General features: G+C 42.8%; 1 protein-coding gene across 1 annotated transcript in view; it reads left to right on the top strand.

Moving 5' to 3' along the window:
• Positions 1–20,228, top strand: part of CNBD1 (cyclic nucleotide binding domain containing 1) — a 233,503-nt gene that overhangs the window by 188,140 nt on the left and 25,135 nt on the right. Inside the window, exon 11 of the mRNA XM_084851452.1 lies at positions 10,767–10,834. Coding sequence (XP_084707578.1) covers positions 10,767–10,834 — 68 coding nt within the window. The remainder of the gene's footprint in view (positions 1–10,766; positions 10,835–20,228) is intronic.

Here is a 20,228-nt window from a genome sequence, read left to right as displayed (position 1 = left end):
TTCAATACAAAACAACAAAGATCAGAAGGTGGTTTGAGGTTTTTTTGTTTGCTTTGTTTCCTAAAATTTATATTTCATCAGTGGATTAAAATTGTTCGTGTTTCCCCCTCTCCATTTTACAACAGAGCTTGTTAAGGATCTGAGAATCTGCCTTTAAAAACCACCCATCCCACTACCCTAGCCATGTTGCAATGAGCTGAGGTAGTCATGGCTCAACATTGTTGGCCAACAGAACGAAGAAGTCACCCCAACTTTGGTCAATTTGGAATTCTCCTTCTCCTCCTCTTCCTCTTCACATTTGAATCCCATTCTTCACCCAAGGAACTCAGAGCAGAACACATCAGGAGGGTTAATGTGTAAGGGGAATTATGCTGAGAGTTAGTGGCTGGCACAAGGGCCACCAAGTGAGCTCCATGTCATAGCTGAGTGGGGATTTGGTGTCAGAATCATTTCCCCCCAATTATGAAGTCATTGGCCTTTCACTATTTGGATGGCTGTATGGGTGGTATAGCCCACTTTGGCAGCACTGCTGTGATCGACATTTGCTGTACTGTGGGCAAGTGAGGAATATGTATTCAACACAGACCATGCATCGTGGTTTCTGAATATCACAATGAGTGCATCCAATCCCAGAGAAAAAGTCTCCTGTGAGAGTATACCCTAATAACATCCATGTGCTTTTCAAATCCTTAAAGAGAACCTATAAGTATTTTCAATAAAAAAAATAGATTAAAAAATTAGAAGTAGGGCTCCTTTTCAGGTCTCCAGCCAGCCTGGAACCAGGAGACATGTAGTTCTGTTCATGCCTCAGTGGGAGCAGGGAGTTTCAAGAAGAGGGAAAAGACTCAATGGTCTTACAGGCCCCTTCCAACCCTCCTATTCTATGATTCTAATACCTTTTTACCTCAGCCCCGAGGCCTTCTTCTGCTGTGCTGTATAGTGCTAGAGGGCTGCGATTTGAGGCTGGCTACAGGGCCTGAGCATTTGATTGATATATCATGTTTCCCCCTCAAACAAGCCATGCCTCCTGGGTTTGGATGACATGACAAGCCATGCCTGGCTGGCTAATTAGCTGGCACATGCCAAGGATTAAAACAAGCCACCGCGGCTTATTTAAGCCACGGTGGCTTGTTTGATTGTACAAACTAGCCCAGTATAAGGCAGCTCCCTATATTTGTAGATATTATAGATCTCAGCCATGAGATAAGGTTAATGTAGTACTGTAGTAAGTGCTGTCTGGAACATTTGTTTTAATTCCACTTCCAGCTAATGGCAGAAAAGCAATGTCTCCACAGTGGTAAAGGGCTCTTGTGCGGAAGCACCCTTGGCAAACTCTTCTGAATGCGTATAAGATTAGGCTGCCAGAAAGGCTGGCTTCAAGTTCTGAACCTGAGCATTTGATTGCTATATAGCGGGGGGGGGGGGAGTTCTGGAGAGTGTGAAAGGCAGGGAGATGTCAGTTCTCCTCTTTCCTTCTGAAATGTGCCTGTACAAGGCTGGGAGAGAGCGAGAGTTTTAAAAACGTATGGGTCATATACTGCCAACCTTAATAATTCCATGCAGGATCATAGTTCCCTCCAGGATGATTTCATTATTTAAAAAAGAAAAGGGAAAAAGTAATGAAAAGACTTCTCTCCTCTCCAGGGGCAGAAAAGGATATTGGGCATTTCACAGAGGGGCTATTCAACGTGAAATTACTCACGTATCCACCATCTGAGACCAGTAGTAAGCATTCAAATAGGCTGAACCTGCAAGCATAAGAACATAAGGAGAGCCAGGCTGGCCTGGATCAGACCAAAGGCTTTTCTGGTCCAGCATTCTGTCCCCACACCAGCCTGTGGAAGAGCATAGGTAAGATATGAGAGCACTAGCACCTTCCCACTCATGATCCCCAGCAACAGGTATACAGAGGCATACCACTTCTCATCTTGGAGGTAATATATAACCCTCATGACCAGTAGCCATTGATAGCCTTAGCCTCCATGAAGCAATAAACTTGAAGTTGATGAACTGTTTTGTAAGTAGAGGGAGGGGCTGTAGCTCAGTGGTAGAGCACATGCATTGCATGATGCAGAAGGTCTCAGGTTCAATCCTTGGCATCTCCAGGTAGGGCTAAGAAAGAACCCTGCCCAAACCCTGTGGAGCTGCTCCTGGTCAATGTCAGCAATACTGGGCTAGATGGACCAAGGGTCTGACTCATTGACCTGGTTCTCATGATTAAAATAAGCCACCATGGCTTATTTTAATAAGCCACGGTGGCTTATTTCAATCCCCAGTGTGTGCTGGCATGTTCTGGGTCCCATTTCTATAATTATCTGCCTGGATGCAGCTTATCTTGTCATCTGAACCTGGGTGGCATGGTTTGTTTCAGGGGGAAACAACCCTCCAATAACTTTACAACAGGCCATGGGTTATTTAAGCCATGGTGGCTTGTTTGATCATGCAAACTGGCTCAGCATAAGGCAGGCAGCTTCCTATGTTCCTAGACAGTATAGGAGCATTTTAGCAATGGAGAAAGGGCAATGCTAATTAATATAGCATGAAATTAAGTGCTGTTTGGAACTTCTATTTCACCTCTAGCTAATGGCAGAAATGCAGTGCCTCCACAGCGGTAAAGGGCTCTTATGTGGAAACACTCTTGGCAAACTCCATTGAACACATATGAGATTAGGCTGCCAGAAAATAGCTTTAGGCTACAATCAGGAAGGCCTGGCGTGCTGTGGTCCATGGGGTCACGAAGAGTCGGACACGACTGAATGACTGAACAACAACAACAATCCTATACCTGCTTATCTGGGAATAAGCCTCATTGAAATAAATGGCGTTTCTCATAGGCATCTGGTTGCCACCGTAGGAAAAGAATGCTGGACTAGATAGGCCTTTTCAGGGCTCTTCTATGTGTTAATGTGCTTAATGTGACTTACTTCCAACAGACATAGATAGGATTATGCTCTTACTTCCCGAAGAAGCTTTTTCTTCCTTTATCTCAGGGTTGGGAAACTTGTGGGCCTCCAGGTGTTTTAGCCTACAACTCCCATAATTACATACCATTGGCTATGCTGGCTAGGTCTGATGGGAGTTGCAGTCCAACAACATCTGGAGGGTCACATGTTGTCCACCTCCACTTTATCTGGTTGTTTTCAGGAATGCCCATTTTGGGATGCATCATTCCCAAATTCCACCCCATCCCTCACATGACAAGAGCTAGATGGAAGAACATTCTCACTTGTACTTTGTTGCAGGGGATGGGATGCTGGGCAGGCGGTGGTTTACATAAGAGCTCACACTGGTATGAATCTTTTAGCTACAGCTTCGCTTCGTTTGCCATGGGTTTCAAAGGAGGGGGTGGAGAGGCTTACCAGCAAATCAAGGCAGATTCTTCCAAGAAGTGTTCTCATCATGAGATTTATATTTTCCCCCCTTTTTTCTTGATTTCACACACATTGTATTTTTAAAGCATGGCAGATTGCTTGGCTGATTAAAAAGAAAAAACTCTGACAGGATGCAGCTGGTAATGCTAGCAGTAGTGTATTGAAAACTGCAGCCAGAGCTTCCATGGTGATCGAGGATGATTCCCAACTCCCTCCACCCACCCTGTTCTCTGGCACAAGCAATAATGTAAGCAATGAATTGACCAGTTGTGGAACTGCTGCTGCTGCTTCTGCTGCTGCAAAATATAAAGTTAAAGGGAGAAAGCAGGATAAATGGACTATAGAAAGTAGCCGTATGTATGAGTGGGGACATAACTGTGGGTTCTTATGACTGATTAACCTGGTGTTTACATTTATTTTTTGAAAAAATATCACAACACTGATGCAGTAGGTGTGCCCAGATGTCTTTTTCATTCCAGTATCTGAATTAACTGCATTTAAAATCTTAGGTGGAAGAAGTAAGACTGTGGAAAAAGGCAAAGCCTCCCACTGAACAGAAGTTATACTCTAGGTTCTGGAATGTTATGGAAAATGTTGCCAATCACATGCAGTTATCCCAAAACAGAGCAAACACAACAAATTTCTTCCAAGTTTGGTATTTCGGATGATCAGACCATCTTCCTACGGCCTCCATCTAAATCAGGGGTGAGTGACCCATGGGCTGCACGCAGCCCCCCCACAGTTTTTGTGGGCCCCACCATGTTCCCCTGTTGCTGTTGAATTTGCCATGGTGCATGGGAAGTGCATGCCTTGTGGCTGTGATTTTTGTCAGTGGCAAATTCAGCAGCAGATGTGATGGTGGCAGCCACCGCAGGAGCAGCAGGAGTGGGATGCAGCCCCTGGTGGGTTCAGGGGGGTCAATGTGGCCTCCTCAACTCCTGAAGGTTGCCCATTCCTCATATAAATGTTCTTTTCCTTTGTATTTTTCTTAACAGTTACTCCATCTATGAGTATATGGGCTCCTTCACATGGAGCTTTTATCCTGCGATTGAGATCGCTCCTTCACGGAAGTTTGCAGGCTCTTTACATGATGCTGTGACCCTCCAGGGTGTCTCCTGCACTAAATGCCCTTTGTTCTGTTTTTAAATAGATCGCAGATAATGAGCTATCAAATGACCCCCATTGTGTTCCGCTTGAGTTTCCTCCGTGAAAAAAGTAAATGCGTCAGGAAGAGGAGTGAGATCAATGAAAGATAATGCAAGACTCAGATATGGGGAGAAGGAGGGGGAAGGGGGAGAAGGAAAAGGAAGCATGTGAAAAAGGGGGTCATTGTGATCCTGCATTTAAAATAGAAGCAGAAAGCCCAGTTTTAAATGCAGGATTTTAGGCTGGTGTAGAGATGCCCTTAGTCTCTGTGTAATCAATCATGTGATTGATTTGTAGTATAATTATACATGATCAACAGTGTTACAGAAACTTTACATGAGTTTGGGTTCTTTCTCTAAATCCTAGCTTTGTTTGGGGGGGGGTATTCATTTTTCTTTAAGTATTCATTTTTAAAACATCTTGAATAGGATCGCAGGCTGTATAGGATTGCAACTTTTTTAAATACTGTATTCTAGGGGTGGACGAAAGTCACTTACCTGTCCTCGAAGCTTGTTCGCGGTGGGGGGGAGGCACTTCACTGCTCCCCCCACGAAGTTCAGGCTGGGGGGGGAGGCTTCCTGCCTCCCCCGGCCGAAATTCAGGCTGGGGGGGAGGCTTCCCGCCTCGCCCGGCCGAAATTCAGGCCGGGGAGGAGGCGCCTCACCTCGCCCGGCCGCGAACTCAAAAGTTTTTTTTTTTTTTTTAAATGCCCCCGTGATAGGCTATGTGACGATTAACGTAGCCTATCACGGCTAGATCTGCAAAGTCAGCCGTGATAGGCTACGTTAATTGTCACGTAGCCTATCACGGGGGCGTTTTTTTTCTTTTATTGCAATGGCGGCGGCAGCAGCCAGTCGAAAGACCGGCTGCCGCTCCCGCCCTGGACGAACACCCGCCAAACCACCGGCCGGACCCGCTGCCGGGAGGGACATTCGGCAAAGGTAAGTCCCGTCCCGGGGGGGGTGCGGGGGGCAGGGGGGTGCGGAGAATTTCTCCCTGAAACTTGTTCGGGGGGCCGAACACGTTGGCGCTCGGCCCCCTGAAGTTTCGGGGAGAAATTCTCCGCCATCCCTACTGTATTCTGAGAAATTCAAAGCCTATATATATATATATATATATATATATATAAAATCAGCAGAATAATAACCTAACACAACGCCTCTCTCTTGCACATGGCTTTGTATAGTCCAACAACACCGGCAATTCTAAAAATATGTATGTGAGAGTCTAAAAGATTAGCCTGGAGGGAAAAAACTGCTTGCCCAACTGCTCATTTAAAAACCCATTTTGATGACAGCTGTGGCTGTCATTGTGACAGTACATGAAGACTGTGGCTGCTGCTACCACATCAGTTCTTGACTGAGGGTGGAGAACTGAGAAAATGATGGGCTCTTGTTGGTGCAGGGCAAGGCAGAGTTTGAATGTTTCAGGCAAGTAAAACATTTATTTATTTAGGGTGCAATCCTATGTACAGACAGAAAAAGTCCTACAATTCCCAGCATTCCCCAGTCAGCCATGCTGCCTGGGGAATGCTGGGATATGTGGGACTTTTTTCTGTCTAAATATGCATAGGATTGCACCCTTAGATGTGTTGTTTCATACAGGGGCATGTATCAGCTCATAAAGTAAAGCCTCCTGTAGCTGCTACCAAAATGCTTTGAAGTAATTCTGCTGCCTTAGCAATGCTGGGCTTGGGAGAATTTTGCCTGACCTCCGGCAGCTTTCATTTATAGACTAAGGGTGCAATCCTATGCATATTTAGACAGAAAAAGGTCCCACAATTCCCAGCATGTCTCAGCTTGCCATGCTGGCTAGGGAATGCTGGGAGTTGTAGGACCTTTGTCTGTCTAGAATAGAATAAAACTTTATTATGGTCAAAGACCAGCTGAACTTTGTCTAAACACGCATAGGATTGTTTTGTGCCTAAGTAGAGGAGAGTGAGTTACAAAGATAATAAGAAATGATGGGCATAAGAGCAAAGGGTTTATATATATCCCCCTTATGCCCTGTTATCCATTACTGAAGTTTGGTTGGAATTTGAAAAAAAGACAATTTACTAATCAGAAGTGTGAAGTCCCAGCATGGTCTTCGCAGAACTGTTAAGCGGGCAAAACATACATGTTTAGAAAAAAAATATGGATTTCATTGGAAGTCAGTAATACCGTTGCAATACAATACAGTAATACTGTGCCGTTACGTGGGAGTCAGGAATGGGTGAGGCTTTCAATCGGTTTGGATAAAAAAATTCCAAAATTTGCAATGTTCTCCATTTTCAGGACAAGAAGAATGTGATCTTTTAAACATTTGAATGTGGGAGAAACCGAAACTGATAGATTCATCCAGCCAGGCCCAGGGCTTTGAGTGGTTTGCTTTTAAAAGTCTAGGTTTGAATCCTTGTGTATTCAAGCATATTGGTGGTGCTGAATTAGGGTTGTGACCTTTTATTTATTTATTGCATTTCTATACTGCCCAGTAGCCAAAGCTCCCTGGACAGTTCACATCCTGTTCAATTTGGCTGGTGCATAATTTTGTTTCAGTTTGTTTTTAATAAGAATTTACCAAAATGTGCTCCATTCTTTGTATCTGGGAGAGAACTTGACATTTTTCTAAAAAAATTAAATGCTGGAGAAAGCAAAACTGAGTCTGCCCATCCTTACATGGGGGTAGGCTCCATTGAAGTCAGTGGTGCTTACATCTCCAAGTAAGCATGTATTGGAATGCATTAAGTGAGCTTAGAATGTGTTATTGTGTGATTTAGTCGCCATTACAGAGCACTGCATATTTAAATGTCAGCTATGATCTATTCACTCAAAAACTCATTTCAGTATGCAAGTTTAAAAGTCACACATTGATATCAATTTTTATACCATTCCCTGATACATCCAATTAATAGATGATTCTTCTGTCTTGTTCTATACCTGCCAATTTTAACAATTCAAATTTTTATATTTCAGAAAAGTAGACTTGTCTCCCCCGAATTTCAGCAGAAATTTTGTTTCAGTACTGATTCAGTGCAAAAACATTTCAAATCATCTACTTCTGAAACTTGGCCCTGGTTTTCCAAAGAACCCAGCTGTCACTCAGATATTCCAAAGCATCAGGTTTTCAGATCTATTCAGTACCTAACAACTCCCTTTATATTATCTTTGGTCAGATGCTAAGCATGATGCATAAATGGGAGCTTAAGTAATGAGCAATCTGGACCCCAAAGCCCATACATATTATTATTTTGCTGACTTGTTAAACTGCAGCAGCTGTGTCCTATGCCTTTGTGTAACTCTTCAAGGCCTTTGGCTATAATTGCTACTTTATTCTTCTCTCCCTCTTTCTCTTTTCCATTGCTTATAAAATGCTAATTTTTCTCTCTTTTTTATCTTAGATTTGGACACTTAATAGTCATTGTTGTCTGTTTCCCTTGTCTGTGGTATAAAGGCATGTCTGACATGACATCGCATGATGATATAGAAGGAAAGCAGCATTTAATGATGATGATGTAATGTTAACTGTTCCAAAGTGTGTTAGTTTTGGGGGAAATGAAAGTAACCAAGGCTCACAGCAATTACAAGTGCACTTAAGAAGCAAACAATGATAGAGCGTTGACTTCATAGCATTATTCTGTCATGGATGCCCTCATGAGCTGCTGCCACTGCTTTGACAAAAATGCTGTAACCAAAGATTTAAAAAGAAGCCTAAAAGATGCTCTAGAGAAGGAGTGGGCAACTTGTGGCTCTCCAGATGTTTTGGCATACAACTCCCATCTTTCCTCCATAGGAAGCTGCCTTATACGGAGTCAGATCCTTGGTCCATCTAGCCCAGTATTGTCAACACTGATGGGTAGCGCCTCTCCAGGGTTTCAGGCTTTTCCAGCCCTACTTGGAGATGCCAGGGATCGAACCTGGGGCCATCTGCATGCAAAGCGAGTGTTCTACCACTGGAAGGCCATCCCCTTCCTTACCATTAGCTATGGTGGTTGGGGCAGATGGGAGTTGTAGTCCAAAACATCTGGAGGGCCACAACTTGTCCATCCCTGCTTTAGAGCCTAGCAGAGAGCTGCTTCATATTATATATAATCTTGCCCATTCCTCCAAAGAGCTTAGGATGGCATACAAGGTTCCACCCATAGGCATTCTTGAATCCAGGTCTCCCCAGGCCTAGTTTGGCACTCTAACTGCTCATGCCACACTTCTGGTTCAGATGATGATGATGATGATGATATAAGCATCGAACATCCTACTTAGTCTTTTCAATGTGCATGTCTTAGCAAACCAGATATTATTTTCGTAATAAATGATTTCAAAAATCATGCCCACCTAGGGATGTCCATCATGGGAAATCTGTTTCTCTTTTTGCTCAGTGGAGTTCTGCAGCATGCCCAACTTGGTTTGCCTTTTCGGGCCGGGCCACAGGTTTTTCCTGAACTCTGGGAACTTTTTGTGTATTTTTGTGGTGATTTGTAATTTGCTCAAGTAGAGATTTGTGCAAATTACAATTGCAATTTGCATAACTTGCACAAATTTTGGCTGCAATTTGTGCAATTCTCTGTTTGAGAAATTATGCATATAAATTAGCGTATGCTAATATGTGTCCTCTTTTATCCTTTTTGAGGGTGATGTGTAAGAGCCAACCCTACTTCTGATAGCATCCTGCTTACCTTTTGCTATAAGACTATATGACAGTAATTGAGATCAGAGCTCACATCTCTCTGCAGAACCACATCACTCCACCTGAGGTTCAGTTTCTTGGACAAGCTAGAGTGTGAGTGACAGAGACAGAATTCAGGGAAGTGGTTTTATAGGAACCGATAATATTTAGTATTCATATGCTGTTCAAAGTGCTTCATTACATAGCTTTTCTCATCTGAAAAGTGACTGACATGGCATAATTAGTAAGTTTATGATAATGTAGATATGCCCTGGTCTCCTCTCGTTTAGACTACTGTAATGCGCTCTACATGGGGTTACCCTTGAAGACAGTCCGGAAACTGCAGCTGGTACAGAACGCAGCGGCTCGCCTGATTAAAGGCAGCCGCCGGCGAGATCACATCACTCCAGTGCTGAAGGAGTTGCACTGGTTACCAATTGTTTTCCGGGCCAAATTCAAGGTGTTGGTTTTGACCTTTAAAACCCTATATGGTTCCGGCCCAGCCTATCTTAAGGAGCGCCTCCAGCAACACCAGACAGGCCGCTTAACAAGATCAGCCTCGGATGGCCTTCTCTCTGTCCCATCAGCCAGGACAGCTAGACTGGTGGGGACGAGGGAGAGGGCCTTCTCTGTGGTGGCCCCCACTCTGTGGAACTCCCTCCCTAGGGAACTCCATCATGCCCCCTCTTTAATGAGCTTCCGTCGTGCATTAAAAACGTGGTTGTTCAGGCAGGCGTTTGGGGTGGGTTAGGGTATTTTAAAAAAAAAATTATGGTAAAATTTTATTGTTTTAAATTGTTTTATGGTGGGTTGTACATCGCCCAGAGTGGCTGGGTGACCAGTCAGATGGGCGATTAATAAATTTAATAAATAAATAAATAAATAAATAAATAGATACTGCCTCTTTTTTCTATTAAGACTATGCAAGTGATCAACAGTTGTTATGGCTGATGTTTGTATATTTGAAATATATTTATAAATTTGGGTGTTGAGTGTTTTGTTTTGTTTTTTTTAAAAAACCTTTTCTCAGTAATCTGAAGAACAACACGGCAAGATCAATCACTGTCATTAACCCCATATTGCATCTTGGTGTGTGTGTTTCTGGGAAGGGAAAGTAACAGATACTAGCTTGTTTAAGGCTAACTAAGTCTGGTGTCAAGTCTCCACTCATTTTTTTTTTTTTTAACATAGGTATTACTAATTTGAACTTCAGAAGTAACTGGAAAAATGGACCTTATTTTCTGTGACTATGGATTTGACATATGAATGTCATTTTCTGTGACATTCATAGGTGATCATTCCTGATTACACAGGCACACCAATTTGCTTGTTCATTTCATCATTCTTTTCAACAGTGAGTCTAAGATAATAGTGGGTAATAGTAAAATGCATTAGTTACATAAAGAAATAAGGATGTATCCTGACAAAAGGAGTCAGCCAACAAAACCAAGGGAAACCCCATCTTATGTAAAGAGATAATAACCCCATTGCGCGAATATCTATTTACTTCAGCAGTTATAGTATTCGAATAACAAACAATTCTGCTCCTTCTCTCAGCTTTATTACAAAATGTAACTGGATATTTCCTTCCCCTTCTTTATGGTGTAGATTTAGATCTGGTGACTCAGATGCTCCTCCTACAATCCGTAACGTCATCATTTGAAAATATCACACCAGTAAGTAAGAAAGATATTTTTGAAATTCATAAAGGAAGAAAGTACAATTTGCCACAGTCCAGGAAGATCCTACTTTGAACAAGCCTCATGGCATATCAACTGTTCTAGAGTATAGAGGATTAAAGCCTAAATATTCCAGAATTTGACTAAGGCCCAGTTCAGATGCTTTTGAAGATAAAGGAACTCTTTATTCAAGAGAGAAGAAGTGACTGCTGCTTGTAGTGAAGAGTACTTAAAACACTTAGGCCAGATCTACATCTTGTGTCATATTGTTGCGATCCCATCATGGTAATGCTATATCCCTCTTGTGCATTTATACCTCGTAGGACACCCAATGACATTTGTTGCAGTATTTCGGAAAATGTGGAATAAAAAGCAGGAAATAACACTACAAAAGTGGTATATCAAATGTGTAATGTGCCCCAACAGGTATCAGTGCACTTCAATACTGCCATAAAGCAGTAGTGTAGATCTAGCCAATAATTGAACTACAGGATTTGCTACCATAAGATGTATTGATGGCCACCAATTTAGATGACTTTAAAAGGGGATTAGACAGATTCATGGAGTATAAGGCTATGAATGGCTACTAGTCATGATGGCTATATGCTACTTACAGTTTCAGAGGGAGTATGCCTATGTGCAGCAGTTTCTGGGGAACATGGGCGGGAGGATGCTATTGTGGTCATGTCCTTCTAGTGGGTTTCCTACAGGAAACTGATTGGTAGGGATGTCTGTCAGTGGGAAATCTGGCCCAGAAAGGACTTTTGCAGTGCACTCTACTTGGCTGGCTTTTGTTAGCTGAGCCGTGCAGTTTCCCCAGGCTCTGGGATCTTTTAACGCATGTTTTTGTCTCAGCCATAATTTGCACAAATAGAGATTTGCAGAAATTACAGCTGGAAATTGTGCAAATTATGGCTGTAATATGTGCAAATTATGCAAATTATGCAAATTTGTGCAATTTGTTTTTTTATAAAAAAAAATTACCCCCCCCCCCGGAATTCTGTCAGCTGGTCTAATTCATTGCACACCGAGTTGGGCCAGCTGGCTGAAGATGGAACAGAGTCTGGAGGGACGAGCTTCACCCCCCAACTGTATTCCTCCGACATCCCTACAGATTGGCCACTGTGTGAACAGAATGCTGGTCCAATCCAGATGGCTCTTCTTATGTTCTTACTGTAGGCAAAAATTGGAGTGCTTCTGTTAATAATTAAACCTTTTTCTTAGCACCTTTCACAAGTTGACTTTCTTGGTCTAGATTCTAAATATTGGTGCTTCCCTTCTTCTTTTTCTGCCCCCTCATGTAATTACCTATACAGTGTGTTGTGGGAGCAAATCACAAGACCATGTGTCTTCTCCACCCTATGTAGAGTCTTCAAGGACATGTGAGTGTATGTGGCTGTCAGCAGGCTTGTGACACAGCTGGAAGTGTGTGAAAATAGTGGCTGTATGAAATGGCACCTCCGTGTGTGTGTGTGTGTGTGTGTGTGTGTCTGTCTTAGGAGGTGGGTTTCAACCCAAACCTGCTCCAATTTGTGTGGCGGCAGCAGCCCTTTCTAAATGTCTGTGATGCAGGTTGCAGAAGTCATGGTTCCAACTCCCACATGAAGGCATTGGTTTTATACAACCAGTACCTGCATGGGATCCCAGATTGTCACAAGGGGCCATGGCCTACATTCTCTCTACACTGTCACATGGGTGAATCACATAGGGTCTAAAAAGCATTTGATCTGGCCTGAAGACTGGCAATTTTCTAGAATTATTACTTATATACCACTGTACCTTTGGGAAGCTCAGAATGGCTGACATGAGGGTGGTTTCCATCCAGGCCCAGACTGAGGTGAGTCCTGCTTAGCTCTAATAGCACAGTAGTCTTCATTTGTCCTTGGACCATTGTCTGGTTGTAATGTTTAAACACCCTAATGTTTAATTGAATCTGCCTTCCTGGAATGTAACCCTATTCCTTCTTATCCTTGGTTCATTTAAACAATTGTTCTGCCTCAACTTTCTGATAACCTGTCAAATGTTTGAAAGCTGTCCACTTGTCCCCATTGAACATCATCTTTCCCAAGGCTAAATATACCCAGGTCCTTCATTCTTTTCCAGCAGATTAGACTTCTTCAGTCTGGTTCACACTTTAGTTCAAAGGTAGGTCCTCTTTGCAGTGGGTCGTGGGAGGACATTTCAAGATCGTGTGACCTGCCCACCATGTCTAGCACCTTCAGGGCTTATACATATAAATGAGCAGGCAAGCGTGGTCTGTGGTTCATCCTGAAGCATCTACACAGCACAGAAGATGTGAGTCAGGGTCTGACTGTGATGCCATGCCGCATGTAGGACATACACACAGGCTTGGAGTGTGAACTGGACTTCAGAGCCTACTTTTACTTCCTGCACTATGAGACAATGTTCCTGTTGATGTAGCCTAAAATTGCACAAGCCATTTTTTAAACTTGTTTATTTTAACTCAACAAAAGGAGTTTTCTCTGACCATTCAAATGCACAGTAGAAAAACTGAACCTGAACCTTCCAGAAACAATATGTCTGCGATAGGTCAAAGGCTTTTAACATTGTTCTTACCACTGGTAAAAGTTTTGGTTGTTAATACAGCATTTTCAATACCAAAGCTCTGGTACTGAGGATGGTGTATTAACAGCAGCCCCACACAGCATTAATTTCCGATAGATACGGCTTTTAAATCTGAAGATATCGGTGTCCATACAGAATATGTGGCAAGTACAGTGGAGTTGCAGTATTGCAAGCATAGCAAATCCAACAGAGCCAGTAACCTAACAGAAACCTCTCACTGTAGGGTGTTTGGCCCTTTCAGTACAAAGTAAGCCCTGACATAGAGGGGTGTCTTGGCTATCATCTTATATAGTACTAATGAAGTCATTCTCCCAGTTCCAGTCCTTCTGTAACCAAAATGGCACCATCCCCACACAAGAGGGAGGTATCAGCATGCTTGGGGAATGCCAACATTTGCAGAAGTATATAAAAATGGGGAGGGGGCAGGGAACCCAGGCCCAGCCAAACAGCTCAATGGATGTTGAGTCAGTGGGAAAAGAAAATGAAGAGATAGGAAGGGAAGAATGTAATGGGCGGGCTGCCTGGCTGAAAGTGGCCAGTGAAGAGAGGAGTGTGGCTGCAGCAGCCTAGAAGTCTTCCAACTGATCACCTGGTAGGCTGGCAGGAGAGGCCAGCTGAGTGAGAATTCAGGAACACAGAGAGGATAAAGAAGGGACTGGAATACTGTGCACATGCCTAGTCACAGCATCTCAAAAAGGAAATTGTAGAGCTGGAGAAGGTGCAGCAAAGGGCAACCTATATGATCAGGGGGCTGGATCAATTCCCCCATGAGGAAAGGTTCCAGCATCTAGGGCTTTTCAGTAAAAAAGTGAGTAAGTGGGGAAATAAATAGAGGTTTATATTAGGGCTGTGCATGGACCCCCCTGATCTGACTCGGAAGCCTCTTCAGGGCTTCCAAGGCGGGCTCAATTCGTCTCGGGCTGATTCAGGGGCTCCCTGACCCGCCTTGGCCTATGAAGCCAAAGTGGGATTCAGACATCCAGATCCCACTTTGGCCCCCACAACACACTGCTCAGCCCCCAGCTCCTTACCTGGGCCTTTGTTCCGTGGGGTGGGGGGGGTGCCGCCACCGGGGAGCCACCCCACCACTGCCACTGCTGCTAGTGCTGCCGGGGAAGGCACTGCCGGTGCTGCTGGGGAAACTGCTGCCCATCGCAGCCTGCCGATAGGCATGAGGGCAGGAGTTGCCCTCCAACTGCGCCCTCTCCCTTCCTTGGAAGAAGGGGAAGGTGCCTGGTTGGAGGCCAACTCTTGCCTCTGCTCAAGCCTTCATGGGTTCCTTGCTTGCAAGGATCCTGCGAAAGCTTGAATGAGGACAGTGCAGCAGCTTGCAATGATGGAGGCGGCTGCGGCTGCGGCTGCGGCTGCTGCTGGGGGAGCTGCTGTCGCTGCCAGCTTCTAGGCCCTCTGGATGTGTGCTGGTAGCCCTCTTGTTCTGGGGAATGGGGGGAGCCATTTTTAAAATGGCAACTCCCTGTATTTATAGAAATACAGGAAGTTGCCATTTTTAAAATGGCTCCCCCATTCCCCAGAACAAGAGGGCTATGAGCATGCATCCAGAGGACGGTAAGGAGCTGGGGGTTAGGTGGCGGCAGTGGCACTTCGGAGTGACCTGATCCACTTCAGGCCTCTTCGTGTCCCCTCCGCCTCGACTCAGAGGCAGCCAAGGCACCTTGCTTTGACTCAGAGTTCAGGCTTCAGGCTGAAGCGGTGCACAGCTCTAGTTTATATCATTATACATGGTGAGGAGAAACTGGATAGCCTCTCTCATAGTACCTGGAGTCATCCCATGAAGATGAATGGTGGGATTTAGAGACTAAGGACTAGGGATGTTCAGGAATTTGTTTTCTGCTCCCAAAACATGTGAGCATGCCCTGTTTGCAACTCTGAACATGAATGTTAGCAGGAGAACATGTTTGAGAAATGCGTTCTCAAATTCTTGAACATGTGCTCATGTTCAATTTGTGCAAATTTCCCCATTTGATGTTGTGCAAATTTAAAAAATGTGCACCTTTTAAAATCCCCACACTTCACTCTATGGGGAAAATTTGAGCAACTTTGGAAATTTGTGCCAACTTGGGGATTTTGGGCACAACTTTCACATTTGATAGCTGTTCATTTTGTACCGTTTTCCCATTCATGCAAAATGAAGAGTCATCGAGGAGAGATGAGCAATGAGCTGATGCTTGGAGAATCTTGGCATGCTTGAACAGCACTTGTTCACCCATCCCAGTCAGGAAAGACAAAAGGAACCACTTCTTCACTCAGCACATAGTTCAAGTATGGTATTTGCTGCCACAAGAGTTTGTGATAGCTGCCACATTAGATGGCTTTAAAACAGGATTAGACAAATTCACGGAGGAGGAAGTTATCAATAGCTACTAGTAGGGATGTTGGAGGAATCCACTGCAAACTCCAGTGACACTGGATTCCCAAGAATCCAACTTGCAGAGTCTTCAGCGGACTGGCCCCACTTACCTTTGGTCCTTCAGATTTCCCGCAGGGTGGCTCTCCAGCATTATAAAAGGCTTGATAGGCTAATGGTGGCTGCCATTAGCCTATCATGGGAAAATTATGTATGTATGTATGTATGTATGTATGTATGTATGTATTTCTATACCACCCAATATCTGAAGCTCTCTTCAGTTCACAAAAATTAAACCCCAAAAGTGCAGGATAAAACAATATAAAATATGTTATGGCCATAATTGGCTTATTTTACACCATTTGCGGCCATAAAGCACCTACTTCTACATAACTTGTGGTTGTTTATGGCTGCAATTTACATAGAAGAAAGTCCTTTATGGTCACAAATGGTGTAAAATATGCCTATTACAGCTGTAAGTTTCCCATGATAGGCTAATGGCAGCCACCATTCATCTATCACACCTTTTATAATGCTGGAGAACCACCCCGGAAAATCTGGTGGATGTGCTGGGGATCTGGGGAAAACCATGGTGGCCCATGTGGCCCAGATTTCCCTATGGAGGATCCCCCCCCCAGACCGGATGCCAGGGGGTTCGCCCATCCCTAGCTACTGGTCATAATGCTATCAACAGGATCCGAGGCAGCATTCCTCTGAATGCCAGTCACTGGGGAAGAACAGCAACAGGGGGAGAGGGCTCTTGCCCTCATGTCCTGCCTTTGCTTCCCATAGACAACTGGTGAGTCACTCTGGGAACCAGGATGCTGGATGGGATAGGCCTTTGGTCTGATCCAGAAGGGCTCTTCTTATGTTCTTAAGTAAGCCACTTTTTATCTGAAAAATTAAAACTGATCAAAAACAAAGTCAACATAATTTTGCCACAGAGACTGCAAATGTTTAAACTTCCATTTTTATGAAGTTCCCAAAACTTCCATACCATCAAATATTCATATTCCACTTAAATATTGAATAATTCAATATAGTTAAAAGTTAATACGTTATTAATTAAGCAAGCAATATTCATTTTTTTGTCATGCACACTGTTCAACCTCATTTTGATCATTCAGAACAACCTTATGGTTCTAGTCTGTGTTTCATGTTCTTCATTCTTGTGTTTTGATTGCCTAGATGAGTCTGTCAAGAATATTCTGATGCTGGTGAACTCATTTTTCAGCATATGGAATAACTGTAATGAACTCAGTGCACACAGCTGCTATGTGTAGGATGTGTTTTGGGTCTTGTCAAATTATGAAGCAGGGTGGAGGATATTTTATTTGGCTTTATGTGAATCTTGTCACATCCCAGAATGTCATGGTGATAGCCTTAAAAAGATGTACACATTTAAAATTATTTAGCCAAATAAACATCACCATTCCCTTTAATAGTGAACTCTGTTGAATGCCTCTCAGTTTGGAAGAAGCAAAATGAGGACACCTAAATATGTATGGTAGCAGTTTCTAAATATCTGGAGGGGTATTTAGGTATGCAGAAGTATATAAACTTTTAATTCTTTTTTTAAAAAGAGACATTTTAACTTCTCTCTGTGAATGGCCCTGTGAACTTCCAGGACCTGTAAGTGTTGGGTGCACAGAAAGCTGCCTTATACTGAGTCAGTCCATTGGTCCATCTAGCCGAGTACTGTCAACATTGACTTGCAGCAGTTCTCCCAGGTTTTCAGACAATAGCTTTGCCAGCCCTACCTACCAGGGATTGAAGTTAGGGATGGGAGAATTAGTGAGGCTCAAGCTCACAGAGGTTTTGAAGCTCGGTCTACATCATTCCCAAATCCCAATCCCGAATGCGAGCTTGTTGTTGTTATTGTTTGAGTGCACATGTGGGTGTTATTATTTAGACCACTTCCTCAAATGTGTTCTCCCCCATTGACTGAAGTCTTTGATAAGCTTCCGCTGGGCTTTAAATACCTGGCTGTTCAGGCGGGCATTTGGGGTGGGTTAGGGTTTTTTAGAGCAGTGTTGTTTTGTTATGTTTTTGTTGTTGTTGTTGTTCAGTTGATTATGTAAATTTCTTATTAGTGTTGTGTGCCGCCTAGACTGGCTGGGTAGCTGGCCAGACGGGCGGCTAATAAAACAAATAAATAACTAAATAAAGTGTGAAAATGCATATTTCCCCCCAAAATACAAATTTTTAAAAATGCACATTTTTTCCCAATAAATGCATTTTCCAAATGTGTTTGCAAACTCAGGAATGTGTGAGCGTTGCCCCCCAAATATGCTTGCATTTGCATTTGGGAGTGCGAACAGGGCAAATGCTGACGCTTAACAAACTGAAACGAAATTGTCATACATTCTTACTTGAAACTGGGAACTTCTGCATTATGTTGAGGGCATAGAGATAAGAAAATCTACAGTAACTCATCTCATTGTTTGGAGAGGGAACATATGGATTTAAATTGAATGACATTTTGGGGTGTTCCAGGTGGTGGATGTATGAGTCATTCCTGCATGAATTTCCCTTTTCAGTTAGAGCTTTGAAATGAGTTTGCCAGCTAGGGATAGTCCAGGAATGTGAACTTTCTGAATTCTGATACAAACTGACCTCACCTGCACTGCTTGGGCTAATCGTAATGTAACTACCCATCACGTTTTACACTTCTTCAAACCTTGCAACACAGTTCTCAGCTTTAAGCGTTGTCAAAATGTATTTGGAAATGTGTATTTTGAGAGGAAATCCATATGCATATTTTGAGAGAAAATATGTTTAAAATATTGCAAATTTTGAGAGAAATTATGTTTGAAATATGCATTTAGATATGTATTTAAATATGATTTGGGGGTGGGTGGTTTAAAAAAGAACTCACAGATTGATGCAGAAATGAGATAGACGTATGGATGAACACATATGAAAGAGGCAAGGATTGCAAATAGATCAGTTTGCCCATTTCTGTTGACCACTCTGTTGAGCTGTATGAAGACTCTTAGGCCAAAGAAAGTTATCACATTGCACAGCCCTCACCTGTATTCCATCTGCTGACATTTCTGTAGATACTAGAGTTCCAAGTGAGACTTATCAGGCTTTCTCTCTGAACCTTGGACAGAAATCCAGTGTTTGACTTATACTTTTCCTTATGTTTCCTGATAGTATATGATGTAAATTCACTATGGGGATATAATATTGTATCTTACCCTGGAAACATGACTGCAACATACTTGGTAATGTGTCTGTTACGTTACGACTGCCAGATAATGTTCTTGCTCTTAATCCATGTGTTTTTCTCAGTGTAGTTATGGAAATAGGATTCTTTTAGTATTAAATGTTTAAAGGGCAGATTATGGGACAGGTGAAGGGTTATGGGACAAAAGGCACAATTCTAAAATTCAGCATGAAAGTAGGTCAAACGGAGGCTGAATGCAAACCAAAGCAAGCGACCAAGGATACCGACAGTGAATATGAATTTTATAAAATATTCCACAGCAGAGAGCAGTGTTTCAGTCAGACTGTTGGGCTGGAAACTATTTTCCACCACCATGAAAACTTTCACAGAGTATTGTTCAACATGGAAAGCCACTGTTTCCCAGCATAACTTTGATTTAATTAGTATTTAGATGTATTTGCATTTTTTTTGTAAATCATCTTTATAATTAGTATCTTTCCAAGTGTTCCAACACTTTGTTGAATAACATTATATATAATCAGCCCATTTCTTGATTTAAGACTGCAATCCTATACCCACTTACTTGGACATAAGTGCTGTTGAACTCAATAGGACTTATTTCTGAGTAAACATGTATAGGATTTCACTATTAATGTAACTCCCCCCTACAGTAATCCCGTTCTAGTAATCAGTATTATTAATTGTTTTTTCATAATAATGGTAATACTTTCTAGATAAAGCTAGATAAAGATTAGTTATAGTAATTTTGGTGTTTGGAAATCCTCTCTTGCAAGTGGAATATATTATCTGGCATCAGTAGCTTTTTACAAACTGGATTTGTAGTGTTCAGCTTTCCTATAAGGCATGAAGACACCTTAAAAGAAATGGCTCCAAAACAGTGATGACGATATTCCTTTTATTGAGGTGAAGTCCATTACTTACAATTCCTGAAATAAACGGGGCAGAGGAAAACATCTAACAACAGTGCCCTTGAGTGTAATTCTTAGCCAAATTATAATGACCCTCAATACTGGCTTTCTCTTTGCAGAAAATGGTGTCTCTCTCTGTATGGGTATAGTCAGGAACATAATTTGATTGACAGCCCAAAGCAATCCTAACAAACAATTGGCCACAATATCTGACGATCTGGCACAGAGTTGGGTGCATTCAGCCTGTTGATATGAATGGACTTGTGTGCCTAACAATGTGTTGGATTATGGTAATTGTTTCAATGGAATGTATTTCCAAATACGTGTTTTAGCATCCAA

This window comes from Heloderma suspectum, chromosome 4 (genome assembly GCF_057233095.1).
Source record: "Heloderma suspectum isolate Gila_16-S chromosome 4, 16-S_ref, whole genome shotgun sequence".
NCBI lineage: Eukaryota > Metazoa > Chordata > Lepidosauria > Squamata > Helodermatidae > Heloderma > Heloderma suspectum.
This window is presented reverse-complemented; position numbering and strand designations above follow the sequence as displayed.